At 39.4% G+C, this 23194-nt stretch overlaps 3 protein-coding genes across 4 annotated transcripts; 2 read left to right on the forward strand and 1 right to left on the reverse strand.

Annotated features, from left to right (window-relative positions):
* The first annotated feature begins 112 nt into the window (after positions 1-112).
* Positions 113-23071, forward strand: LOC119546051 (serine/threonine-protein kinase grp). Of its 2 annotated transcripts, none has more exons than XM_037852114.1 (7): positions 113-310; positions 12988-13316; positions 14150-14373; positions 19406-19583; positions 20594-20736; positions 21245-21454; positions 22102-23071. In XM_037852114.1, the coding sequence occupies exons 2-7, from the start codon at positions 13213-13215 to the stop codon at positions 22779-22781; spliced, it is 1539 nt and encodes a 512-aa protein (XP_037708042.1). In that variant the 5' UTR covers positions 113-310; positions 12988-13212; the 3' UTR covers positions 22782-23071. The 2 variants fall into 2 exon arrangements, with proteins under 2 accessions (XP_037708042.1, XP_037708043.1); XM_037852115.1 differs by lacking the exon at positions 113-310 and adding an exon at positions 6413-7136.
* On the forward strand, positions 539-2071 carry LOC119546053. Its single transcript, XM_037852117.1, has 2 exons — positions 539-667; positions 725-2071. Exon 2 carries the CDS (start codon positions 738-740, stop codon positions 1566-1568), a length of 831 nt encoding a protein of 276 aa, XP_037708045.1. The 5' UTR covers positions 539-667; positions 725-737; the 3' UTR covers positions 1569-2071.
* LOC119546054 (E3 ubiquitin-protein ligase rnf8-A) lies at positions 2148-2876 on the reverse strand. Its single transcript, XM_037852118.1, has one exon. It carries the CDS (start codon positions 2792-2794, stop codon positions 2279-2281), a length of 516 nt encoding a protein of 171 aa, XP_037708046.1. The 5' UTR covers positions 2795-2876; the 3' UTR covers positions 2148-2278.
* Positions 23072-23194: the final 123 nt, after the last annotated feature.

Below are 23194 nucleotides of genomic sequence, written 5' to 3' on the forward strand. Positions count from 1 at the left end.
AGGAAAACTTATTTTAAATAAACGGTATTTTTATATGGCAATGGTATATAGTTGTATTTTACGGCCATATGGTATTTTGTAACATTATAGGCACGGTCACACTACTCCCACCAAGTAAAGTAATTTCAGCAGCGTTTGCAGATTTTTTGCATTTTAATTACTTTTGTCCGCAAGTAATGGCATGATCGCTGTGATCAAGTGATTTGAGTCCCAGTGAACTGGAAAAGTTATAGATTTAACAAACAGGAACTCTCAATTCGTGTAAACGTAGCAACAAAAGCAAAACGAGCAGCCGGAAAAGACGCCGCTGGTGAGTTGAGTCAACTGTGCATAATTTGGGGCCAATATTTCTCTTGATCCGCGGAACTCAACGCTTTGTTTATTTAATGACTTGCTGGCTGGCCCCGCTTTTACCCTTTCTCTTCCTTTTCCCCCGTTTTCCTTTTGTTTGACTTTTTGGCGCAATATTATTCACCACACACCGGTGTGAACCGAGTTCACCACAACACGAGCTCTGCCCAAAAAAGTACTAACGCAACTTTCCTACACCGTGAGGGATGGTCATATTGTTTTGTCTTTAAAAAAAAAAAATTCCACGAAACCATTTGAATTTTTCCGGGAGTTTAACTGTTTAGTTGTTTGTGTATACAGGTTAGGGAGTTTTAAGGTGAGTTTGAGGTTAGGGCTGATGCAGAAGAAAATAACAACTAAATTTCGCTTTAAGAACAAGAACGATCATGGCCTGGGTTCCCAATTCGCGTTTCGAGGATGATCTGGTGGACATGGAGCCGGATTTTAACCTTATCCACGGCCAGTTGGCCTACGAGGCCAAGAAGAAACAGGAGTTCTGTCCGCGTCCCAAGGCCACCTACGAATATCTGTCGGCCCGGGAAAAGCGCAACTCGGAGCAGGAAAAGGTCGATGGAAGCCCAGGCGGAAAGGGTAGGGAGATCAGGGAGAGCCTCCAGATGATGGAGAAAATCCAGAAAATATCGGGCACTAGGCCGCTCGGGGAGCATGCCACCATGGCCGACTGGGAGGACAACAGCACCGCGGAAATGGAGTTGGTGGCCATTATGCGACACTTTGGAATGTCGTCCATGGCCGAGGACACGATGCCCGATCTGCCAGAGATCAAGCCTCAAGAAGGACCCATCCATGTCATAAGAAACGGCCGCCGCAGCTTTCCCCTCATCACAGACCCCGAATTCTTCAAAGCATGTAAACCGCGCCGACCAAAACAACCCAGCACTGCCAAGGAACTCAACAGTGCAAACGATTCCATCAGTGATTCCTATTACACAGCCGATGGTTCGGCCAATTCCATTAGCCTGTATGGATCTGCCAAGTCCCATTTGGACAGCAGCCCGGAAATGCGAAAGACCATGAAGCCGAAGCGGGAGGAGTACCTGGAAATACCATACCAACCGTTGGAAGAGAGTTTTGGCCAAGACGAGAGGACCTTTGCCAAGGAGGCAAACTCATCTTCGTCGGAAAAAAGCTATGGAAGAAGGAGGAACCGAAGGCCCAGCCAAAAAGAGAGAGGCCGCCAGCAATACGAACCATAGGCAATAAACCACCAAAGAACCTCGAAGAGCAATTCCCATTGATGTACGCTATGTATCATAATCAAAAAACCAAGCAACGATTGTTTTTTGTATAAAATAAGCATCTTGCCACTTTTATATAAAGATTTTTGTTTCATAAGTCTTTTGATTAAGGTACATACGCACCTCATATTATACATATTTTACTCGTTGCTTGGTGTGTATTTGAAGCAAGAACCAAAAAAAATCATTTAAAAGGATGTTCCTATAAAATTAGATAAATTTGGTTTGAAAACCGGTTAGGATATTGGCCTTAGCCTAATTAATCTGCATTTTTACATGCAATGGCAGGATCAAACATATTCTTTGCTTTGCGAGACATTTTAGGTAAACCAAATATTTATTTTATTTAAACATGAAACTCAGAGCGATTTTATAGACGGGGCAACTCGACTATAGCGTTATAATTTTATAAATCATGTAATAAAAAATAAATTCCCTTCCGTAATTTAAAATGTTGGGTCAATTCATTTTTTAAGATTCCATAAAATAACTATACAGTAGGGAAAATTACAAAATTAGACGTTAAATATGGTTTTAATAAGATATCAGAATTTATTAAAACGTAAAAGTCTCCACTTCCTCGGCATTCTTTTAGAACTTCGCTGAAACTGGGAGTTTTTTGATGACCAACGAAGGCTTGCGTCCAAGGTGCTGCTACATACGAAGGATTACTGGTCGGTTGTACTGTCACAATTGTATGGATGCACCTGACGGATGTCGTCTTCGTAGCTGACCACTCTGCAGATGGGGCACCGATTTGACTGCCGCCAGTAGGTGCGGATGCACATCTCCCCGAAAAGGTGGCCGCATTTTAGCGACACCAGCCTATGGTGGCCTCGCGCACTCCAGTGCAACAAGCATATGCAACAGCTATTCTCTTGGTCGATAATATCCAGCTTCTTCCGCAATTCGCTCGTCGCGTTATTGACAGCTTCTTTATTGGTCTTAATCCTTTGGCGCAATACCTCAGTTTTTTCCATCTCCTCTTGCAATTGTTTGAACAGCTCGTTGTCCTGATCCCGTAGCTCTTTGAGTGTCGGAACTTTGTTGCCATCCTCGGTCAGTTGCCGGTCCAGTTGTGCGCCCAGTTTCCTTTGCTCCACGATTTCTTCCGCGACTTCCCTCTTTAGCATTCCCGATATGGAGCGCGGCTTTGGTTTTTGATTGGCGAGGCTTTTATTCATTTTTGTTATATATAAATATAAATAGCAAGGGGGAACACAAATTTTAGACAAATCTGCGTAGAAAACACAAATGTTATGAAATCTGCCCTGTCACAACTGAAGTTTTAGGTGTCATGATTAACAGTGCTTAAAAAGACTTGCTACCTACAAATGTTGTAAGTTGATTGCAACATTACCACTAAAGATTTGGTATGGTCATATAAAAATTTATCTTTATTTATCAGGTCAGATTAAAAGTGGCAGGGGTTAACCAACACTGGCGTATCATAGTAAAGAGCTGTCAAGTCTATTTAGTTCCTGTCAAATCATTCTGTTCTGTGAACTTCAACTTGCCAGTAAAATTTGTGGAGATTTTTATTACTAAAAAGCGAAATGGAAAACAAAGATATTTCGAAGATGCTTAGGAGGGAGCTGATCCTGGAGCTCCACAAGGAGAGAGCAGAGAATAAAAAGAAGGAAGAGTTGATCCAGGCCAAAATCCATCTGGTCACCCTGCGCAACCAAGTGCAGGAGGAGAAGAGGAAGTCCGAGGAGCTGCAAGAGAAACTAGCGATCCAGGATAAGGATTTGAAGCCATTTATCGACAGGGAGAACCGGAGTCTTTTGGTCAAACTGGAGAAGATAACCGACGGAAACAAATGTTACTTCTGCAAGTTGAAGTTTCAATCGGAAACCCATCGCCGAGCTATTTTAAAATGCGGACACGTATTCGGGGAAATGTGCATTCATACTTATTTGATACTACACAAAAACTGCCCCATCTGCGATTTTCCGGCTGTTTTATGGGATGTTCGTATTATTATAGCAGGCGAAAACCTTTGCACAGCAGACTGATTTTCTTTATAACTTTATTTATGAAAGAAAAATAAATATTTGATGTCAACATCTTTAGGTATAAATTTGTTTGTGGTCTCTTAGCACTTATTTGCAACCAAATATGTTCAGATAAAAAATCTTTTTTGTGGAATGTTTACTTTGCGAAACATTCGATCAATTAAGCGCTCTTAAGATGTACTTCGTTTCCATTTAATTTCCCTAATTCAATCAGGGGATGAAGTGAATATTTGGCAATCATATCAAAAACTGTGAGTGAGCATTAATCCTTAATCAATAAACCCCCTTCCGCTGCATTCTATTGTTGTTGTGTTGGGATCTATTATTAATTTGGCAAAACCGACGCGCCCATCAATTAAGTCTAATAATCTGTCCCAGAGACAATAGAATAACATTGAGAAATTTCCTCAAAGCACGTAAGAATTAATGGGAGAGTGGGGGAACTATAGATTTGGAAAGTAGAGGAAGTATAAACAGTCCTACATCCAGAACTAACATTTATTAATTAATACCTGCAATTTGAATTGTTGATAATAAAATGTAAAAATAATGTATTGTTACTTATGAATCCTTGTTCAAAAACAATGTGGTCCGAATTCTTTTTAAAACCTTCGGTGTTAACTATGTTACATTCCTTTGTAATTTTAATTGTTCATGTCTATCAATTTTCCATTAGTTAGTGTACAAAACATGATACAATAAACGCTATCAATGTAATAACTCCATTTTTTTTTTTAATAAAATGGATTGCTAGAAAATAGCCTTCCATTGTAATGTTTTGAAAGAATAATGCAATTTTTAGTGGCTAAGCTTAGTTTATTTAGCGAAGTTGTACTGTATTTGGGCGGTGGGAGTTGAAGTTGTCTGTCTCCTTTTTCTCGGCGGCTGTTGCTCTCTCATCTCTTTTTTGCTCCCAGCTTCTCTTCTCGCCTCAGAGTGTGAACTCACACACACGCACACAACCGAAAGTTTCAGTTTCCGTGGCAACCGCGTGCGTCTTTTGTTTCCTTTTTCTTCTTTTGCGATTTTCTTTATTTTATTCCCTTTTCTTTATTTTGCGGGGTTGTCAAGCAGAAGTTTTTGTTGTTATTAGTGGTGAAATGGATGCTGTAGTTGTTGTCTTTTATGCATAGGTCTGCTGCTATTGTTGTTGTTACGCAGTTGTACATAAATATGTGTACATACATATGTACATAAATAAATATTGATGTAGTCAGCGAAAAGGAGACAGTCCAGAAGGGGTGGGGAAGGGGGGAGGGAGGAGCTGTGGAGCGGGGCAGACGAAACCATCCACACGCTTTACATATGTATGTATGTATGTACATACGTACATTGCTATATGTCGCCTATGTATATGTAAACGAGTCTGGAGTCGCGGTCTTATTCGATGAGCGAAAGGCGAAGCGAAATCAAAAATAAAGAAGCAGTTCGACAAATGGCGCAAGCTATTAAAATAAATATGTACAGGAACTTTTTTTTTGGGTGGACCCGAGTATGAAAGTCTAAAATAACGTTAAATTAAATATTTATAGCTCTCTTTTTGGGGGGCAGTTCTGATCGACTAAATCTGTTTATAAAACCTGAAGTTTACTGTTTCACCTTTTTATTTTTCTCAATTCGATTTTATTTCTTCAAGCTTACTAGGACCAACAACATAACTTTTAACTCTGTTTACTTATGAAACGCATTCAACCATTTAATGCATAATCCAATTACTCTCAAAATATCAAATTTCGTTGTGTTTAGCTATGAACATTAAAAATCCTTGTTCACAAGGTCCACTCCAATTCCTACGCACATGAGTTGCGGCGAGAGTTTCTGACGCGAAGTCAACTGAAGCTGCCGAAAGGTAAGCTGCGTACAGTGGAATAGCGTGAACATTAAATCTAAAAAAAAAAAAATAATAATCTACATTTTATCTGCATCCAACCAAATAAAGTTTTTACTTCATGTATTTATTCTTACTCTGGCCAATAATTTTTAAATTCTGATATTACGAGTAAATTTTGAAAGCGAGTTCTACTGTGCAATGGTTAAACAGAGAGGGGAAATAGCCAAAGGAGCAACAGCCCTCGCCGGTAGCCGGCTTTCAGCCTCTGCAGCGGTGGTCAGAGACAGGGCACGGTGGGGTGGAACCACAGAAAATACCTTAAATGGTATTAATGGAAAGGTAATATGTTTTCTAAGCAAAGGTCAAATATATATTAGATATATGACACTGAAACGAGAGAAATGTTATATAAGTATCATATTTGATTTTCAAAGATAGCACGTCTCTTTGCACAGAAGTCTTGATCCTTGATCTTCGACATTCGAAAATATTACACATCGATTAAGTTAACTAAAACTTCTCTAATAAGAAATCAAATTAGGTAGTATTAAATAATATTTAAAGTAGAGATTATGATCCCTGTGAGACCATCCCACTGTGCAGTGCTGAACTTGAGCGAGAGAGCAAGTTGAACTTGCCAGATGCTGTGGGAAAAAGGAAGAGCGAGAGGAGAGGAGTCTACCACCACTGCCACTGGCATCCCTCTTTCTCTCCACTTCATCCTCCTTCCTGCATTTTGTTTTTGGCGCGCGCAAGCGTAAGCTCTCTCCGCCTCTCCCAGTCTCTCCGGCGCTCTCTGGAAGTTTCGAGTCTCCATCGAGGCAGGCTTACGGTGGCTTACGATTTTCTGACACTACGTTGCTGACTTACGTTTGGCTTTGGCAGTTTGATTTGAACGAACGAAGCGCCTGCACGGATACAGATACAGATACAGCGAAAGCGAAATACATAGTTCAACTAGGAGACCTCGCCGCATCGTAATAGTAAAGTAATATCTCAGACAGGACGAAGCGCCTGCCACAGGATACAGGGAATGCGAGATACATAGTTCAACTAGAAGACCTCGCCGCATCAAAATAGTAAATTAATATCTCAGACAGGACGAAGCGCCTGGCCACGGATACAGATACAGCGAAAGCGAAACACATAGTTGAACTAGGAGACCTCGCCGCATCGTAATAGTGAATTAATAGTAGTACAACTACTACTGCAGTTGTAGGCGGCGCTTTTCAATCGAATCGCAAAGGAGGATAATGGCGTGGCAGAGAGAGAAACGTGTGCAGAAGGTTGAGGTGGGGAAATGGGAGTGCAAGGACCACGAGGCTGTTTCATTAAAATTGGGATACAGACAAAACGCGGCTCGCAGGATACCGGATACGTCTGTGTGCGTTTGTGTGCCGCATCCATTCAGGAGGCAACAAAGAAAAGGGACGGAAGACATTTTTCAGTGGTGACTTTCTCGACAAAATCCTTAAAAAAAAAAAAGGACAAAACGGTTCGGTTCCTATTCATACGGTCTCTCGGTCTTCGGTTTCGGGGTAGTTCCTCAATCTCCTAGAAGAAGCAGAACGAGATGATGAACCTGAAGGAGAAGCCGTCAAAGAAACCGCTTCGCAAATATTCGGCGCCCTTTCGTTCCAAGTCGCCTAAAATAATATGGAGAATCATGGAGAATATGTAAGAAACCAACAACATTTTATTAAATTCCTAAGTAAACATTAAATATTGAAATCCTGATAGGAGAAGAAAAGGTCTATAATATCAATGGCTTTGCTAATTGCATACTAAACAAAAGTTTTCCAACACGAACTTGAAATTAAAGAAAGAAAGAAAAAGCTCGCCTAATGTAAAGAATACTATGTAACAAAGTCCTTTAGACCTTTAATTTAACTACTCCAAAATTGGTAATATGAAATTTAAATTTGAAAGTTTAGATAGCACACAATTCCAAAATCACCAGTTTTATGATATTGTAGAAGACAATGAGGAATACAAAATATGAAAAAAAAATTTAAGGGATATACAGCTTGCTTTTCTAACTGTTTTTCATTTTTATTGCAACTTAGTAGGTTTCCTCTGTGATCCTCAGAAGAGGGATTTAAATAAAACTAAAACAAATTCACTAATCAAACTTTTATAATATGAACTTTTAGAATCCGAAAATTATTTTCCAATCCGTATAATCAAAAGAAAGATACCTTACTCTGAAGTATATTTAAAAACCACAACAAATTGCACATGCGGCATTTAATTTATATTTTTTGCAGCCACTCTTTGGCTTGTGCGTCTTTTCCCCCTCCTCTTTTTTGCAACGCCCGCGAAATAAAAAGGAAAAACTCGAGGTTACCAACGGAGCAGGGAGAAAAGCAACAAACAAAAAATATATATATAAAAAAAATAAATAAAAAACGCAGGAAAAAACTTGCAGCGCTGGTCTGGCCACTTGTCCGTCTGGCTGCCAGCCTGTTAGGCCCGTCCTTTTCTCTCACTGTACCCGTGTATTAGTGTGTATCTGTGTGCGGCTTTTTTATGGCCATGCAATATCTTTTTTCATTTCTGGCTTTCCTGTTCGCAGCCTCCTTCTGCTGCTGCTGCTGCTTCTTCTTCTCCTGCAGCTTGTGCTTCATGTACAGGGCGCATAAAATAAGATGGGAAAAAAAGCGAATGTTCAAATTGAAATACTTTACAAAACTCGTATTTGCTTAGCCTTATCGGCCCCGCACAGATACGAACGCACACACACACAGACACCTCAGCCAGCGACTCTCTGTCCTGGTAACGAAGTTATATCTTCCCCGCTGTTGCCAAGAGCCTCCGAGTCTTCAGGTCTTCAAGTCTTCCAGTCCGCTCCTCGGTCTCCGAGGTCCGTGGACTTTCAAGCGCCTGTAACCGGTAGATAAAATGCAAAATTAAAAAAAAAAATAAGAAATGAAAAACTAAAAACCAGCCTCCTGTGGCATCTGCATAATCCCCAAGCGATCAATAAAGCAGGGCATTCTCCGCTGCAATTAGTGGGCTATATCATTCATCGCAAACGAGACAGATCATAATGCTCTATAATGATGATTGGAGTGTGTCCCTTCTGGTTACAGTAGCAGACACTTACCTCTGGTGTTCTAAAGATAAATAATACTTTACTTCTGAGAATATATTCGGATGGATTACATGAAATTTAGGTTTACCAAATTAAAAAAAAAAAAACAAAATGGGTCTGAGGGCTACATTTCAATTTATAAACGTTTATTAACTTTAAGTAATGCTATCCTCGGTTGATTCTGGTTAAAGCTAATTTTACATTTGATTTTATAATTATAAATATCAATTAGCTTCTGAAAATATATTCGGATGGATTCAGCTTTACCATATACAAGAAAAACCAATTCTTTAAATTGGACTGACGGCTTCATATAAATTCTTACAAAAAGTTAACCAACTTTAAGTATTGTGATCCTCAATTAATTTAGGATTTAACAATCTGCTTTTGAGATTCACTCACGCATCTTTAAACAAAAGCTAATCAAAGGGGTAACTTATCTCATTATAGCCTTTACTTAACTGGGTAATTGGAAGGGCAAGTTAAATAAACCTTTACGATTTTAAACCACATCACAATAGTAATAAGTTTAGGACCACATACGGATAATAAACTCTGCAGACAACGGGAACTCATGCTTTTTAACTTTCTGTCGAATCATAAAGGAACATTCATAAATTTGTTTACTGCTATCCATTTCCTTTCCTCTAATCCTCGCTTGCGTTCTACCCACTGCTAAATCTCTGGTGAAGGAAACCAAATCCCCTGTTAGAAATCGGAGCTAATGGCTTGGGCTAACCATTAACCAACGTCATTACAGGGTTTTCTGGCATCAGCCAATAAAGCCAGCATGCTGACCATGGCCCGTAGTCGCAGATAGCCTGACTTACTCTTTTGCCGGACTTGAACTCCATACTCCATGCTCTCCAGACTTGATGTGACTTACCCACAATGTCATTAATTTTACTCGTTGCTGGTTTTCAGTCTGCTCCTTTGCCCACTCAGCCGGCGACTAGTTTTTAGTTCGACCCCTTCCCTTATTCAGGAAAAAGCCACTTGTCCAGGAATACACTTAAAAACGAAGCATTTCATTTTAAATTATTGAAATTCATAGTTTACTGACTGCAATTAATAAGAGACCTTTGGGCTTATATTTTATCAGGATGATATAATGTTATTATTATAAATTTCATATAATGGCGGAGATTTTTAATTTCTCAACTTTAATACTCAGGATTAAAATTCAGTTTATTTAGATTGTAGCTTACTAATAAAAGTATCACATATTTTCGGAGCTATATTACTTTTTAAAATTTTTTAGTAGCTATCCCATTGTTTTAATGTCTGTGTAATATCGAAACTTGCTCCTCACACAATTTTCCTCTTTTTAGTTTGCTTTTTCAACTTGACTCGCTTTTTAGCCTTTTCCACCGAGCCATGAAAATGTTGAAGTGTAACTAAAGTGTGAGACGGTGTTGGTGTGGCAACAAAGACACGCTCCAATCCCCACCCACTGCCCTTTCCACCCACCCATCGCACTTTAACCCCATCGCCTTTGAGTGTGCAGTGTAGTGTTCGCTTCGTTTGACTCTTTAATTTTATTTGATTTTAACTCTGTAACTTGTTTGTTTAGGATACGGTTTTTGGATCCTTTCCAGCTGTCTCTTGCCTCACAGCCCTACCCGGACCTTTTCGCTCTCCTGCTCCTGTGAACTTCATTTTCACCGAATTGTTTAGTCATAGGATTTTCCCAGATTTCATTACATAAAGCTAATAAAAGTTTTCGCAGGAAAAGACATTTATCTGATCGGACTTTTTTGGTAAAAAAAAAAAAAAGAAAACATCGTTAAAAGATTTACTCTCCTTTTTCGTTAGTCATTTATTTTTGCTGATAAAAAAGGTCCCTTAAATCTTGCTGAGTGGCAAGACAAATTTATGGTTCTTTGTTAAGCAAGTTCATATCATTTATAAAGCATTGCATGACAGGTGACAATTTTTTAATGATTTGGGTTTAACCTTTGGGGATATGCCTCTACCCTCTGGGGTGGTAACACCTTTAAAATACCAAATAGAACCACATAACCTAAATTGCATAAGATTTTAAAGGATTTTTCACAACTCACGATGATTTTCGAGCAGCCTGTTTTTATTAAGCCTTAGAAAAAATACTTCATATTTTCTTTATTATTTCTTTAAGTATATTCTTGGGATTTAACATAGGCCTTTGAAACTAATTTTTGTTCTACCCCTCTCTTCCTCTTTTCCTAAATACTTGAAATTTTGTCCATAACATACTTTTCCAACTTTGATATCTCTGGCTGAACTTTTTTCTGATGCTTTTGTGGAAAGTTTGGTGAAAACTTGTCAAAGTTTTTAGTGGAGTTTCATTACTCATCCGGTATCATCTGTCCTCCATTTCTCCATTTCCCTACGTCCCATCCCCTTTTCCCTTTGGGCTGCCCGTCACTTTTGAGGTTTTATCCTTGGGCTGTCAACACGTGCTCTGACACGCCCCCTTTTCCGCCCTCCCGGCACTTTTTAGTTGAGGCTAAAGCAGTGTAACACATGTTATCCTATATCTCCCCATTCCCAACCCACACCTAAACTTATCTTTTATTCTGTCAAACGGCGAAAAGGGTTTCTTTGTGTGAATAATTTAGCCAGGATATTTCATATTTTCTGAAACAAATTAACTAAACTTTGAGAAGCAGGTAAAAATGTAAACTACCCTTTTAAAGACTAGTGAATATATAAAGTAATAACAATTTTAGTGTTAGTTAAATGTTAGTATTACTTTTTTTACCACTTTAAAAATGTTAAATTAAAAAAATATTTGCTTTCATTTGTTTTCCGTTGAAGAAATGATAATTTGCAATGATCCCTTAGGGACCAGTAAACAACAAATGCTAACCGTCGTTATCCCCTATCTCACCCCCTATCTTCTCATAATCCCCCAATTCAATTTGCATGACAATCGAAACTCATTGCGAATGCAAAAACGATTTCTTGAAACTTTTCAATTATTTAAACTTTTTACGGGGGGAGGAAAGTATTACTAGGAAGCTCCTCAAATGGCGGACACCTAAAAATAGCCCATGGAAGAGAAAGAAAAACGAAACGAAAGGAAACCTTCAAATACACACACCCATGTGAAAAAAAAAAGGAAAAATTCCACTCTGTTGAATGTACAAATACACACAAGTAAAAATGTTAATAGTGGCCTGTTGAACAAGAAAAAGCAACAGCATCCTCTTTATGCGCTCTCTCCCTCTTTGAATCAGATTCTCTCTTTTGAGCGCAAGCTCAGAGAGCAACAGCAGCGGTCATTAAATTAGAACTAGTCAAGCGTAACGACTACGTCATATTTTTGCAAGAGGTGGAGTTTGTGGGGGTTTCTGTAGAGAATAAGAGCGAGTTTAAATGGGAGAGCTTTTTATGATGGGAAGGGGTGGGAAAGAGGGGAAACAAGTACGCAAAATGCTGAGGGAAGAAAGATTCTGCGGAAGGAGGTTGCTCTCTCATCTCACTTATTTTCCCTTCCTCTGCTTTTCCCTCCAAATCCCCCATATCCACCCACACAGTGTAATTGCAAACATAGTGTACATACAAACATACCTACGCTAAATGTACAACAGGAACTAGTACAATGGGCAGAATGGGAAAAGGTTTAACTAATTTCACGGTAAAACATTTTATTTACGGAGTTCGTAATTTTTTTTTATTCATACTTATGCACATAATTGAGTGAATTCTTTAAATAATTGGATATAAAATCTGATTATTGTAACAAATGATTAATAAATCATATGAACTAAAAAATAACATACTTTTGATGAATACCTTTCACAATTATAATAGGATTTTATTTACGCTACTTTCCACAAATATAAGAGGATTCATTTTTGTAACACTGCCTACAATTAAAATATTATTATTCTAAACTTTTGACAACCACTGTGCTTCCTATTCTACTCTAAAACGAGTACACTCTTCTTCACTCTACTCCATGTCCTTCGCTTCGATTGCTTTATTCTTGTTTGTTTGTTTGTTGTTTTTGCCGCACGAGCTGCAAAGCGGTTGCGCAAAACGAAGGACTTGCGAATTAGGAGCCGAAAGGAAAGCCGAAGAGGCGAACGAACGAACCATGACCATGCCAAAGGATGAAATATTAACAGCGTCACTGCGAAGGGGCCGCCAAAAGTAGTTAACGATTGCCGCTCTTTTTCTCTCTTCTATCTCTCGCTTCTCTACACCACAAGACTTCGAATTCAGCATCCCCATGTGCTTTTCAATTTGCGTTTGTGTGTGTGTTTGTCGAGTAACTGTGAATGACAACCGCGGAACGTTGTGGAATTGTGGAACAGAAATTAGAAAATATTCACGCTTTTCTTTGTTTGTTATTGTTGTCTGTAAAGCCCCTCTTCATCCCTTTCTTTTTTTTTTTTTTTTGTAAACTTTCCACTAATCTCCTTATTTGTTTTTCTTCTTTTTCAGATATGCACGAGGTGGCGAAAGCTGAGCGAGAATTCGGCGGCAGATGACAAGGACAACGCCACGCACATGGCGGCAAGGCTACAACAAGGATACAGGATACGGCCAACCGGATATTAAACTATCAACACTAGCCAACACAGCGAAACGAAACTGAGGCATAACTATTAGCGTGCTTTGCTGTTGTTTCTGTTTCTGTTTTTGTTGGGTGAAAAAGAACAGGACACCATGGCGGCAACGGCTACGGAAATGGGAACAGGTCCTGCGGCCACCAGGGAGTTCGTCGAGGGTTGGACTTTGGCCCAAACTCTGGGCGAAGGTGCCTACGGCGAGTGAGTGTCCTCAAAATTAATTTCAAATTCCACTACATGTAGAATTATTTTGATCGAATGATAGAAATTGTCAGAGTTATGGAAAACCAAACATTTAAAATCTTTATCAAAGCCAGATCCCTGCATTAATCATCAAGAAATCTGGAAGTTTAGAGAAGTTTTTATTTTAACAAATAAAATAGTTTTTCTAAAGAACAAAATAATCATCTTAAGGTATAGATATGTACAATATAAAGAAATTCCCATATGAATGACTTGTACACATTCTTTATATCCTCGTTAGCGTTAGTACCTTGACGATCTTAGATCCTAAAGTAAGCAAGGATAAATATTATGATAATATTTCACTTTAAAGTTTAGTTTTAATTTAAATATTTTTTAAAAAAGTAATTACGATACGATCTTTATTTTGAATATAAATTACAAATGTCCTCGTGCCTTTTTGTGCGTCTGTGTGTGTGTGTTGAAGTCAATAAACCGGAAATGCTGCAGAGCAAAAGAGCAAAAAAAAAAAATACTAACTGAAACGCACTTTTCCGGCGTATTCGCTGTATACATTCATCCCGAAGGCACCCGCTGTGCGCCCCCCTTTATAAGGGACTCCTCAGTGCGCATGTCCCCGGTGTCCGGGTCCGGGTCCGGGGAATTTGAGGACTACGGGAGTACAACGAACGAACGACAGACAGACAGACACACGGCATTCGTAGCACTAGATGCACCCGGACGGAGAGCAGTCGATACACAGACACCAACGTTGCAACTGCAATTGCAGTTCGTCCTGCGTCATATATACCCCAACTAATCCCCGACTATATCCGATATCTTCTATGCAGGGTGAAGCTGCTAATCAACCGGCAGACTGGCGAGGCTGTGGCCATGAAAATGGTGGATCTAAAGAAGCATCCGGATGCGGCGAACTCAGTGCGCAAGGAGGTCTGCATACAGAAGATGCTCCAGGACACGCATATCCTGCGATTTTTCGGCAAGCGTTCGCAAGGCACCGTGGAGTACATTTTCCTGGAGTACGCCGCCGGCGGAGAGCTATTCGATCGAATTGGTGAGTTTTATTTTAATGATTGTGCTTAACATCTACAACTATGCATGTAGATTATTATACAAATCGGTAGTTTGCAATATTAAGAGCAAATAATATTTTATTTTATAGATTTAAGTCTATTTAGGTCCATTTTCTCGTCTGCATTTAAAACCACTAAAACGATATTAAGTATTTCAATTCTTAGGGTTTCTCAGGGCCAAAAATACAACAATTTATTGTACTACATTATTTGTATATGTGTTTTTATAATCTAGAATTTAGAACTAAAAACCTAGCCACTAAAATGTCCCTATGTTAATTCTTTGGGTCACTCAGGACCAACATATAAGTTAATGTATTATAGGACATTATCTGTATATGTTATTTGATAAACCAGTTATTGTAGCAGTTAAAAAGAGGAAAGAAAATATGAAAGACTTAAAAAGTTTTGGGATCTGAACCTATTAAATATTTCAGACCTCTAGAAATATTTGTTTAAAGTCTTCTACTGATGGTATTTTGCTTAATGGCTTACCATTCTAAGCCTTTCCTTACTACAAAAGAGTTTCCACCAGCCTCAATTCCATTCCCAGTCACCACCATTTGAGCTTTATATCAAAGCAAAAGCCTCTTGATGGAGCTACTTAAAGTTTGCTGGCCACTCAACTTGCCATACGCCAGAATCCGGGATGAAACTTGGCCAACATGCCAGGAAACCATAGAATGCAATAAATGAAATTATCCCTCAAAGCATGCTTTGAAATAGTTGAGAATATTGCTTAAATCTGCTTAGTGAATGGGGATTACGAAGGGTAATGTCTCAAGGAAGATTATAGATGGACAAACAATGATAATGATAATGATGAAGACAGGTAAAGAAGGAAATTCTTGCCTTGGCTACATCTTAAGAAATCAGTTATTCTAAGAACTTTTTATTCTCAATATGATTTGATAAGATTGCTCTTGTTTATGGTTCATTATTATTCCTGCCTCTGTGTGTGTGTTTGGCATCATCCTACATTCGAAACTCATCCAAGTGGGAAATAAAATAGGAGGAGTCATAGAGGGGGGCATGGCGCAGATGCCACATAGTCATATAGACGTCGGCCAGACGGGGCAAATATGCCAATATGGGCAAAACAAACCGACTGACAGCGGTCTTGTTGTACTTTTTGAGGGTGCAACTTGAAGTTCCTCCTGCCTGCTGCCATCCAGTGAACTGAAATGGAACGCACACACATCTATCTATGTATTCCTCCTGCAGCAGCGGGAACGACAAATCAGACTGACAAGATACGGATCTTCATTACGCCAGCTTTCTGTCTCTTTTGCAATGACAATTTGCCAAATGTACAGGCAAAGAGGGAGGGGGGGGCAAATGGAAAAGGGAGACGGACACTAGGTGCCAAGCTCGTGGCATTTTCATAAATATTAACAGCTTGGCAAAAGGTCAGCCGAAGAGCAGCGAGTGTGGAAGCGGAGAGAGATTGCCCCTAATGGAAGTGGCGTCCTTGCATTGATTGCCACCTCATCCTGGACCGCCCCCGATTTCGCCAATTCCCAATCACCATCATCATCATCATCGCCAACATTTTGCTCCGCCCTCCCCGCAGGGGATGTTGCATGGGTAGATGGTGTAATAATCAATGTGGCAGCCATATTTAGTCCCCGGTTGCTAAGCCATTTTTAATGATATTTAGAGATGTTACCAAGTTCGAGTGATGGGCACCTTAATTACTAATGCTTTTGAACTTCAAGTGTCAATAAGTACAAAGTTAAAGATTGGCCTATAAAGGCATTCAAATTTATTATTTGAAAACCCCTATTTATTTGATTTAAATGAAAAGTTATAGTTTTTAATGTATTGTATCATAAATACAGCTGAATATCCACTTTGTGGGGGAAAGGTAGAACTATAGAATTATACAAATAATAATGAAAATCCTTATAAACACTCAACACAGTGTCATTTATATGAGAATTTGGTTGTGCGCCGCCCGACGTAGTACACTGTACGTGTGTCGGAATAGTTTTTTTCCTATAGGAGGCTGCCGACCGCTGTTATAAGCCTATTATTTCACTTTTGAACAACTGTATATATGGAAAACTAGGATTGTAGTTGGCTAGTGCATTCATGAGAATAATATTGAACGATTTTAAAATCATGCCATGGTCACTTTAACTCATCACCCAATCACTTATCTAGTCACTCACGAAATCGAATCATCATCAGATATCACGCTTGCATCTCTTCTATGGTTTTAGCGGTCTATCGCCTGTTGGATAGGCAACAAAGCGTCCTTTTTCCCACCCAGGATAGAAAATTGGTTAGCAGAGAGGGATGGGGGACAGCCTATAGGGATGGAGCAAAGGCAGAGTGCAATGAATGGCTTGCCATAAATAGGTTCAATATGCAAATGAAACATAATGGAGATGCACACACGCAACCAGATGTCCTCCACTGCGAACGTATGTGTGAGTTTAATTGTCTGTTTGCACAGAAATGCATCCATTAAGCTTATACACCCTCAAAATAGGGGGGATGAAAACGAGGATCCTGAAATCGGGTGAGCTTATAGATTCCCAAACGATTCGGCCATTCACTCAATCTGAGAAGGGGGTTCGATATAAATTATGCTTCAATTACAAATGAAAATTTCGAGTAATTTCGCTCATTTCCATTGCCTTGCCATAATATCGCACTGTTGGGGCGACCATACTTTTCTCCCACTTTGTAAAATGCAATTAATTATGCTAAAATGTTACTGACATCCTGCAATTTTATTGCTTCCATCTTATTTTCTCGGCTTCCCATTTATGCAAATGTATGTACTTTTTCATCACGCCGTTTTTATTTGCGGTACTCGAGCTTTTTAAGTCTGTCAATATTTCGTTTCATACTTAAACACAGATATCAGATGGCTTGCAGATACAGATACTGGAAGAAAAGTGTTTGCAAGGGAATATTAATCTATTTCTTATAAAAATAATAATACAAATGCAATAGTTTCACCAAATAAAGTTGTTAGGTCCAACACCTTGAGGTCTAAGTCTGCTTTTCTAAGTGTATCATTCTGGCGACGCTATAATTCCCAACCAGTTAAGGCGCTGGTTGTTGGCTACTACGTGAAATATACGTGTACAGTGAAGCCCTTAGCTCCTTTTTGATTGTTTGCATAACTTCAAGACTTAGACTTCTTGAAGTCTGCTAAAACTTTTGAATAATTTAAAAATATTAATTTGATTAGCTAATAATTAAGCTACAAATATATAAGCAATAACTTATTTTCTTAGTGCATCATGCAGTCGCCTCCATTTAATTTTACCCCTGGCAAAAGAGTTGTGCAAATGGCGCCAACCAGCAACATGCCACATGATAAATGAATGGCAAACAATGTGGCACACAGATGGGGGCTGCGCTTATAGATGTGGGCGTGGCACACCTGCCCAACTTTATCTCCCTGCACAATCAACATTTAAGGCATTACAAATTGAGAGTGACAAGAAGCCAAGGAAATACAGAGAAGAGAATGGAAGTAGGAACTGGGGGGAAAATTTGTTGGGAAAACTCGGTGGAAATTGATGCTGCTTCGGTTGAAAAATGATTACTTAGAAGTTTTTACTCGCCAATTGTTTGCTCTTTTCCATCAAATTGGTCGGAACAGGAAAAGCAATTAAAATTGGTAGGGATTTCAAGAGCATCCTTACATATGTTAATTGATTTCCAGAACTCTCAAGCATTTCTCACATGGGAATTGCAATAGTTTCATTCGTTAAAAAAGGGTTTCTTTAATGAGTTCACCTTAAAAGTAAATACCCTTCTAAATGTTATTTAAATTGTTATATTATATTTTCTTTACAAATTCTCCTAAGACCTTTTTCATGGAAAGCTGTAACTCAAGAACTATCGAATTGTATCAATCAAAATGGCAAATTCCATCAGCTCGATGCAAATTTCTAAACATAATTCAGCTTTTTCGCTTTGCCTTTGACCTGCCCGCCATCAAAGTGGAAGAGTCCAAAGCTGGAAAAAGGTGGGGGGTTTAGGGTAAAATCAATAAGTGTCGGATGGATGGGGGAAATGAGATGATGACGTTTGATCCCGGTTGCAGGATGTGGCTGCCTTTGACAGTCAATCAGGTGAAAGGCAGGGGAAATACAATCTGTCTAGCTGTTGGTAACCCCAGGTGATAACCTCCCAGGCTTTGTGTGGTCCTTTGTTTCTCCATCTGTGCATCTCCGTCCTGATTATTTCAATGCACATCCGAGTGCCACTCTACATAACTCCAAAGTGGCTGCAAAGTTGGAAAAACCTTGTGGTTTGTTGCATTATCCTTTTCATAACCAAGAGACATGTCTGCGGGAAATATAAAAGAGCTCTAACAAGTCATGCATTAACCGATTAGAAAAAAAAATGATGGCAATGTAATGTCTTATTAAGAAACAGAGTAGATATTCCAACTTCCTTAGGGTTAAATATTATAGAAAAACCCCAAGATGGAAAAACAGAAACCAAGCTAGCCGTAATATTTTGACTACAAAACCAAGAGGTAAACATGACAGCTAAACAAACATTTTGGCATTGTTTGCTTTGATTAAAATTTCATAAAACTGTTGATTGCATGGCGGCTGTCTCATCCTGTTCCTGTTGTTGTTGTTCTTGTTGTTCCGTAGAAGGACCTGCAACCGGCTAAGCCCATAAATCCTTGACACACACACACTCACACAAGCACATCAGGATGCGTTACATTTGTTTTTCCACCTGCCCAAACTGACCTGCCCTGGGTGGTTTTGCTCTGCTGCACATTTTTCCCATTTTCCGTGCGTCGAGTTCCGCTGGAAAATGTCCATAAAGAAATATAAATACATATAGAAAGAAGGCATACAACATACCTTTATTACATTGCAAAAATGGTAGAACATTGTAATTCAATTTCCGCCACAGGTATTTTTTAAACTGTCCTACCTTAATTGCATTTATATTTATCCAAAAAAAATAAGTGAATTCTTCATCTTTTTTAACCATATATTATCATTTGTTTATCTTTTGCAGAGCCCGATGTGGGAATGCCGCAGCATGAGGCCCAGCGGTATTTCACACAACTCCTGTCCGGACTTAACTACCTACATCAGCGTGGGATCGCCCATCGGGATCTGAAGCCGGAAAATCTGCTGCTGGACGAGCACGACAACGTGAAAATATCCGACTTTGGCATGGCCACCATGTTTAGGTATTAGGTACAACACTATAGATTGGTTATAATAGGAAATAGAAAGGGGTGCATTCAAAGGGATGCATTTTAAACAAGTTTAAGATAGTGCGTCAGACGAACTTTCGATTATCCATTACCCTTAAATTGACAACTTAAATAGCATTTGCTTTAAAAGGTCCCCTGCCCTGCAGTCCATTTTAAAGCATATACAAATATACAAACTGCGTGGAAAACGTATAAAATCCATTAACACTGGCTAACCGGCGGGTAAAAGTTTTTCATCGCCAAACTGACCAACAAGCAGAATAGTTAATTGAAAACGCTGTCGGCACAAACAGCCAAACTAAACATGCCCCCGGTGGTTTTAGTTCGCAACTAAGCGAAAACTCATTTAAATCGTTAGCCTGCATTAGAGAGTTTAAAATAGTTTAAATAGCGTAAAAAAGAACAGTCAGCAATTATAAGTTTATTCCCAAACTTCGTTTAAATCATCAATTCAGTCGTAAATCGTATTTGTTTATACGACGAAACCCAAGCTTATCTTTCATGATTTTTTCGGGTTGAGCTTTCTGTTTAAACAAAATAATCGTAGGGGATCAATTACACAAAGAATATAAGATGGTAAGTCTGGAGGGGTGGAAAAGAAAACAAATGGATTAGTTTATCACCTTATTTAAGTTTGTTTACCATGCAGATTTTCATACTTGCTTTCTTAAGAACCCTTGAAGTAAGAACTGTGTTGATTGCGATGGAATCTTTAATAAGTAATGGTTTTTTATTTTAATAACAAAATTTGAGACCTGGTATTAATATGATAGAATGATGATGATAGAATCCATAATGAGTCATAGGTTTTTCTTATAACAAAATGTTTTTTATAATAAGAAAATGTAACTAAGACCTAACATTTCTCGCTGTGTAATCCCCGACTAAAGCCCGAACTATCTCTCTATTTTGTATGTTCTCTTTACGTTTTCTCCCCCCAAATTCCCGACGACTGGTGCGATTTCGGCATTAACATGGAGCAGGTGCAAGGGCAAGGAGCGACTGCTGGACAAACGCTGCGGCACCTTGCCGTACGTGGCCCCCGAGGTGCTCCAGAAGGCCTATCACGCCCAGCCGGCGGATCTGTGGTCCTGTGGCGTAATTCTGGTCACAATGCTGGCGGGTGGTAAGTGAAATTCCGGTGCAACATCAACCCTTTACGTGTTCTTTTTTCGCTAATTAATTTTTGTGTTATTTTTTGCGTGATTTTTGTGCACTCTCATAAAAAAACAGAAAACAGTGAAAAACCATATACGAAAAAATAAAAATCCAGAGCATTACCATCGATTTAGCTTGTCGCATTTAACGGAATCAGTCTCACATGCATTATTTTTCGGTTCTACGCTCACATTTCTCCTCTTGCACTACTTATCATTTTTGCTGTTTCTTTGGTATTCTAGCTGTAGATTGTTTCACGCACATTGTATATCATCTAAAGCTTTTATACCAAAGCTCCAGCTTAAATTGCTTAACAACGCACCAGCTACCAACCTCAAACAGCCACAAATACAGGAATGATTTGATCAAATTTCACCCGCTTGCCAAGTCAATTTATCCATGTGTTTTATCATTTAGATTTACTTAATATAATACATGATAACATGATTAACATGATTTCTGATTGCCTATTTCAGAACTGCCCTGGGACCAGCCTTCCAGCAGCTGCACGGAGTTTATCAACTGGAAGGACAACGATCACTGGCAACTGCAGACTCCCTGGAGCAAACTGGACACCTTGGCCATTTCACTGCTCCGCAAGCTCTTGGCCACCAGTCCTGGCACGCGATTAACCCTGGAGAAAACCCTGGATCACAAATGGTGCAACATGCAGTTTGCAGATAATGGTAGACCTATGTTTTTATTTAAAGTGCATATGGATCAGTGTCTTTATCTCGGTGCAAATGATGTATTCAAGCCCACGCGATGGCTCAGGTACTTAGTGACTCTCAATGCTTTCGACATCTTGGGACTCGCTCTGTACCTGCGCTGCCAGTGAGGCCTTCTCTACAAACAAATGAATTATAATTTAAATGTAAGAAGTGCTTTGTGTTTTAAGAGGTAGCTGCCTTGCCGTTGCTTTGGCGCTTTAGCTGTATGATAGATTTAAACTACTTCATAAAGCTAGATTACCAAAGCATTGGCTTCTGCAGATCAATCATCAAATGTAAGTTACAACGGCGTGATTATTATTATTAAAACTCATGAACTGTGTGAATATTTGAAATTATTATTATTTTATTACCTATGAGTTGCTCTTTTGTTTGCTTATTATTTGTTCTTTGGTGATTTTAGCTGTATGGTGTGTCTATGTTCCATAGAGCTTTATTACCAAAAACCAAATGGTTTTTGCATTATGCTTGATTTGCTTTTTGCGTTTCTTAACTAAACATATTTATTTATTTCTTTATAATGTTATTATCAAAAAAGAGTGGTTGTAAAGCCTTTACTTGTTAATTCTAATGTTTTTTTTTAATATTCTCTTTTTCCGCAGAACGTTCCTATGACCTGGTGGACTCGGCGGCTGCCCTGGAGATTTGCTCGCCGAAGGCTAAGAGGCAGCGCTTGCAGTCGAGCGCCCATCTGAGCAATGGCCTGGAAGACTCCATCTCGCGAAACTACTGTTCCCAGCCCATGCCTACCATGCGCAGCGATGATGACTTCAATGTGCGACTGGGCAGTGGTCGGTCCAAGGAGGATGGTGGCGATCGCCAGGCTTTTGCCCAGGAGGCACGGCCCAGTTACTCCTTCTCACAGCCAGCTCTGCTGGATGATCTCCTGTTGGCCACGCAAATGAATCAAACACAGAGCGCCTCGCAGAACTATTTCCAGCGTTTGGTGCGGAGAATGACTCGATTCTTTGTGACCACACGATGGGACGACACCATCAAGCGCTTGGTGGGCACCATCGAGCGATTGGGTGGCTATACGTGCAAAGTGGGTGACGATGGTGTGGTCACCGTTTCCACCGTCGATCGGAATAAGCTGCGTCTGGTCTTCAAGGCGCACATCATCGAGATGGACGGTAAGATTCTAGTGGACTTCCGGCTGTCCAAGGGTTGCGGCTTGGAGTTCAAGCGACGCTTCATCAAGATCAAGAATGCTCTGGAGGATATAGTGCTTAAAGGACCTACCACCTGGCCCATTGCGATTGCTACCAATTCGGTGCCTTAGCTAATAGTTTATTTCGACCTTAAAGTACCTCTTTAAAACTTGTTTACATTTACTACTGTCTAGCCTGTAAAGCAACTCATGCATCACCTTCGATAAGATTTTTCTAAACTTCTCAATGTGCTAACTTATTCTTAATTCATTGCATTGTTTACGATTACGTTATGTAGTATTGTTAAGCGGGCTCTCCTACGATTTTAATTTTGTTGAATTTTAAAGCGAATGCCGAGTATTGAAAATTAGTTAGTTTAAAGCGTTATGGAACAATAAATCGAAAACGATTTTGATTGAAAGTTTTGGGCTTGTATTTATTAACTTAATTTAAGCAAATTTAATGGGCTAATGGGATCTGAGCCTGAGTCCGTGCCCACGCACTGAAACATTTCGCCCAAAGATAATGAAAGGGATGTAAAAAA

The sequence above is a fragment of the Drosophila subpulchrella genome, chromosome 2L, assembly GCF_014743375.2.
Source record: "Drosophila subpulchrella strain 33 F10 #4 breed RU33 chromosome 2L, RU_Dsub_v1.1 Primary Assembly, whole genome shotgun sequence".
In the NCBI taxonomy this organism is placed as follows: Eukaryota; Metazoa; Arthropoda; class Insecta; order Diptera; family Drosophilidae; genus Drosophila; species Drosophila subpulchrella.

Excerpts from the sequence above, each read along its gene's own strand:
- LOC119546053 (XM_037852117.1), top strand. The coding sequence starts at position 738 with ATGGCCTGGGTTCCCAATTCGCGTTTCGAGGATGATCTGGTGGACATG.
- LOC119546054 (XM_037852118.1), bottom strand. The coding sequence starts at position 2,794 with ATGAATAAAAGCCTCGCCAATCAAAAACCAAAGCCGCGCTCCATATCG.
- LOC119546051 (XM_037852114.1), top strand. The coding sequence starts at position 13,213 with ATGGCGGCAACGGCTACGGAAATGGGAACAGGTCCTGCGGCCACCAGG. Across the intron at positions 19,584-20,593 it reads GGCATGGCCACCATGTTTAG|GTGCAAGGGCAAGGAGCGAC; the intron begins GTATTAGGTACA and ends AACATGGAGCAG. Across the intron at positions 21,455-22,101 it reads CATGCAGTTTGCAGATAATG|AACGTTCCTATGACCTGGTG; the intron begins GTAGACCTATGT and ends CTTTTTCCGCAG.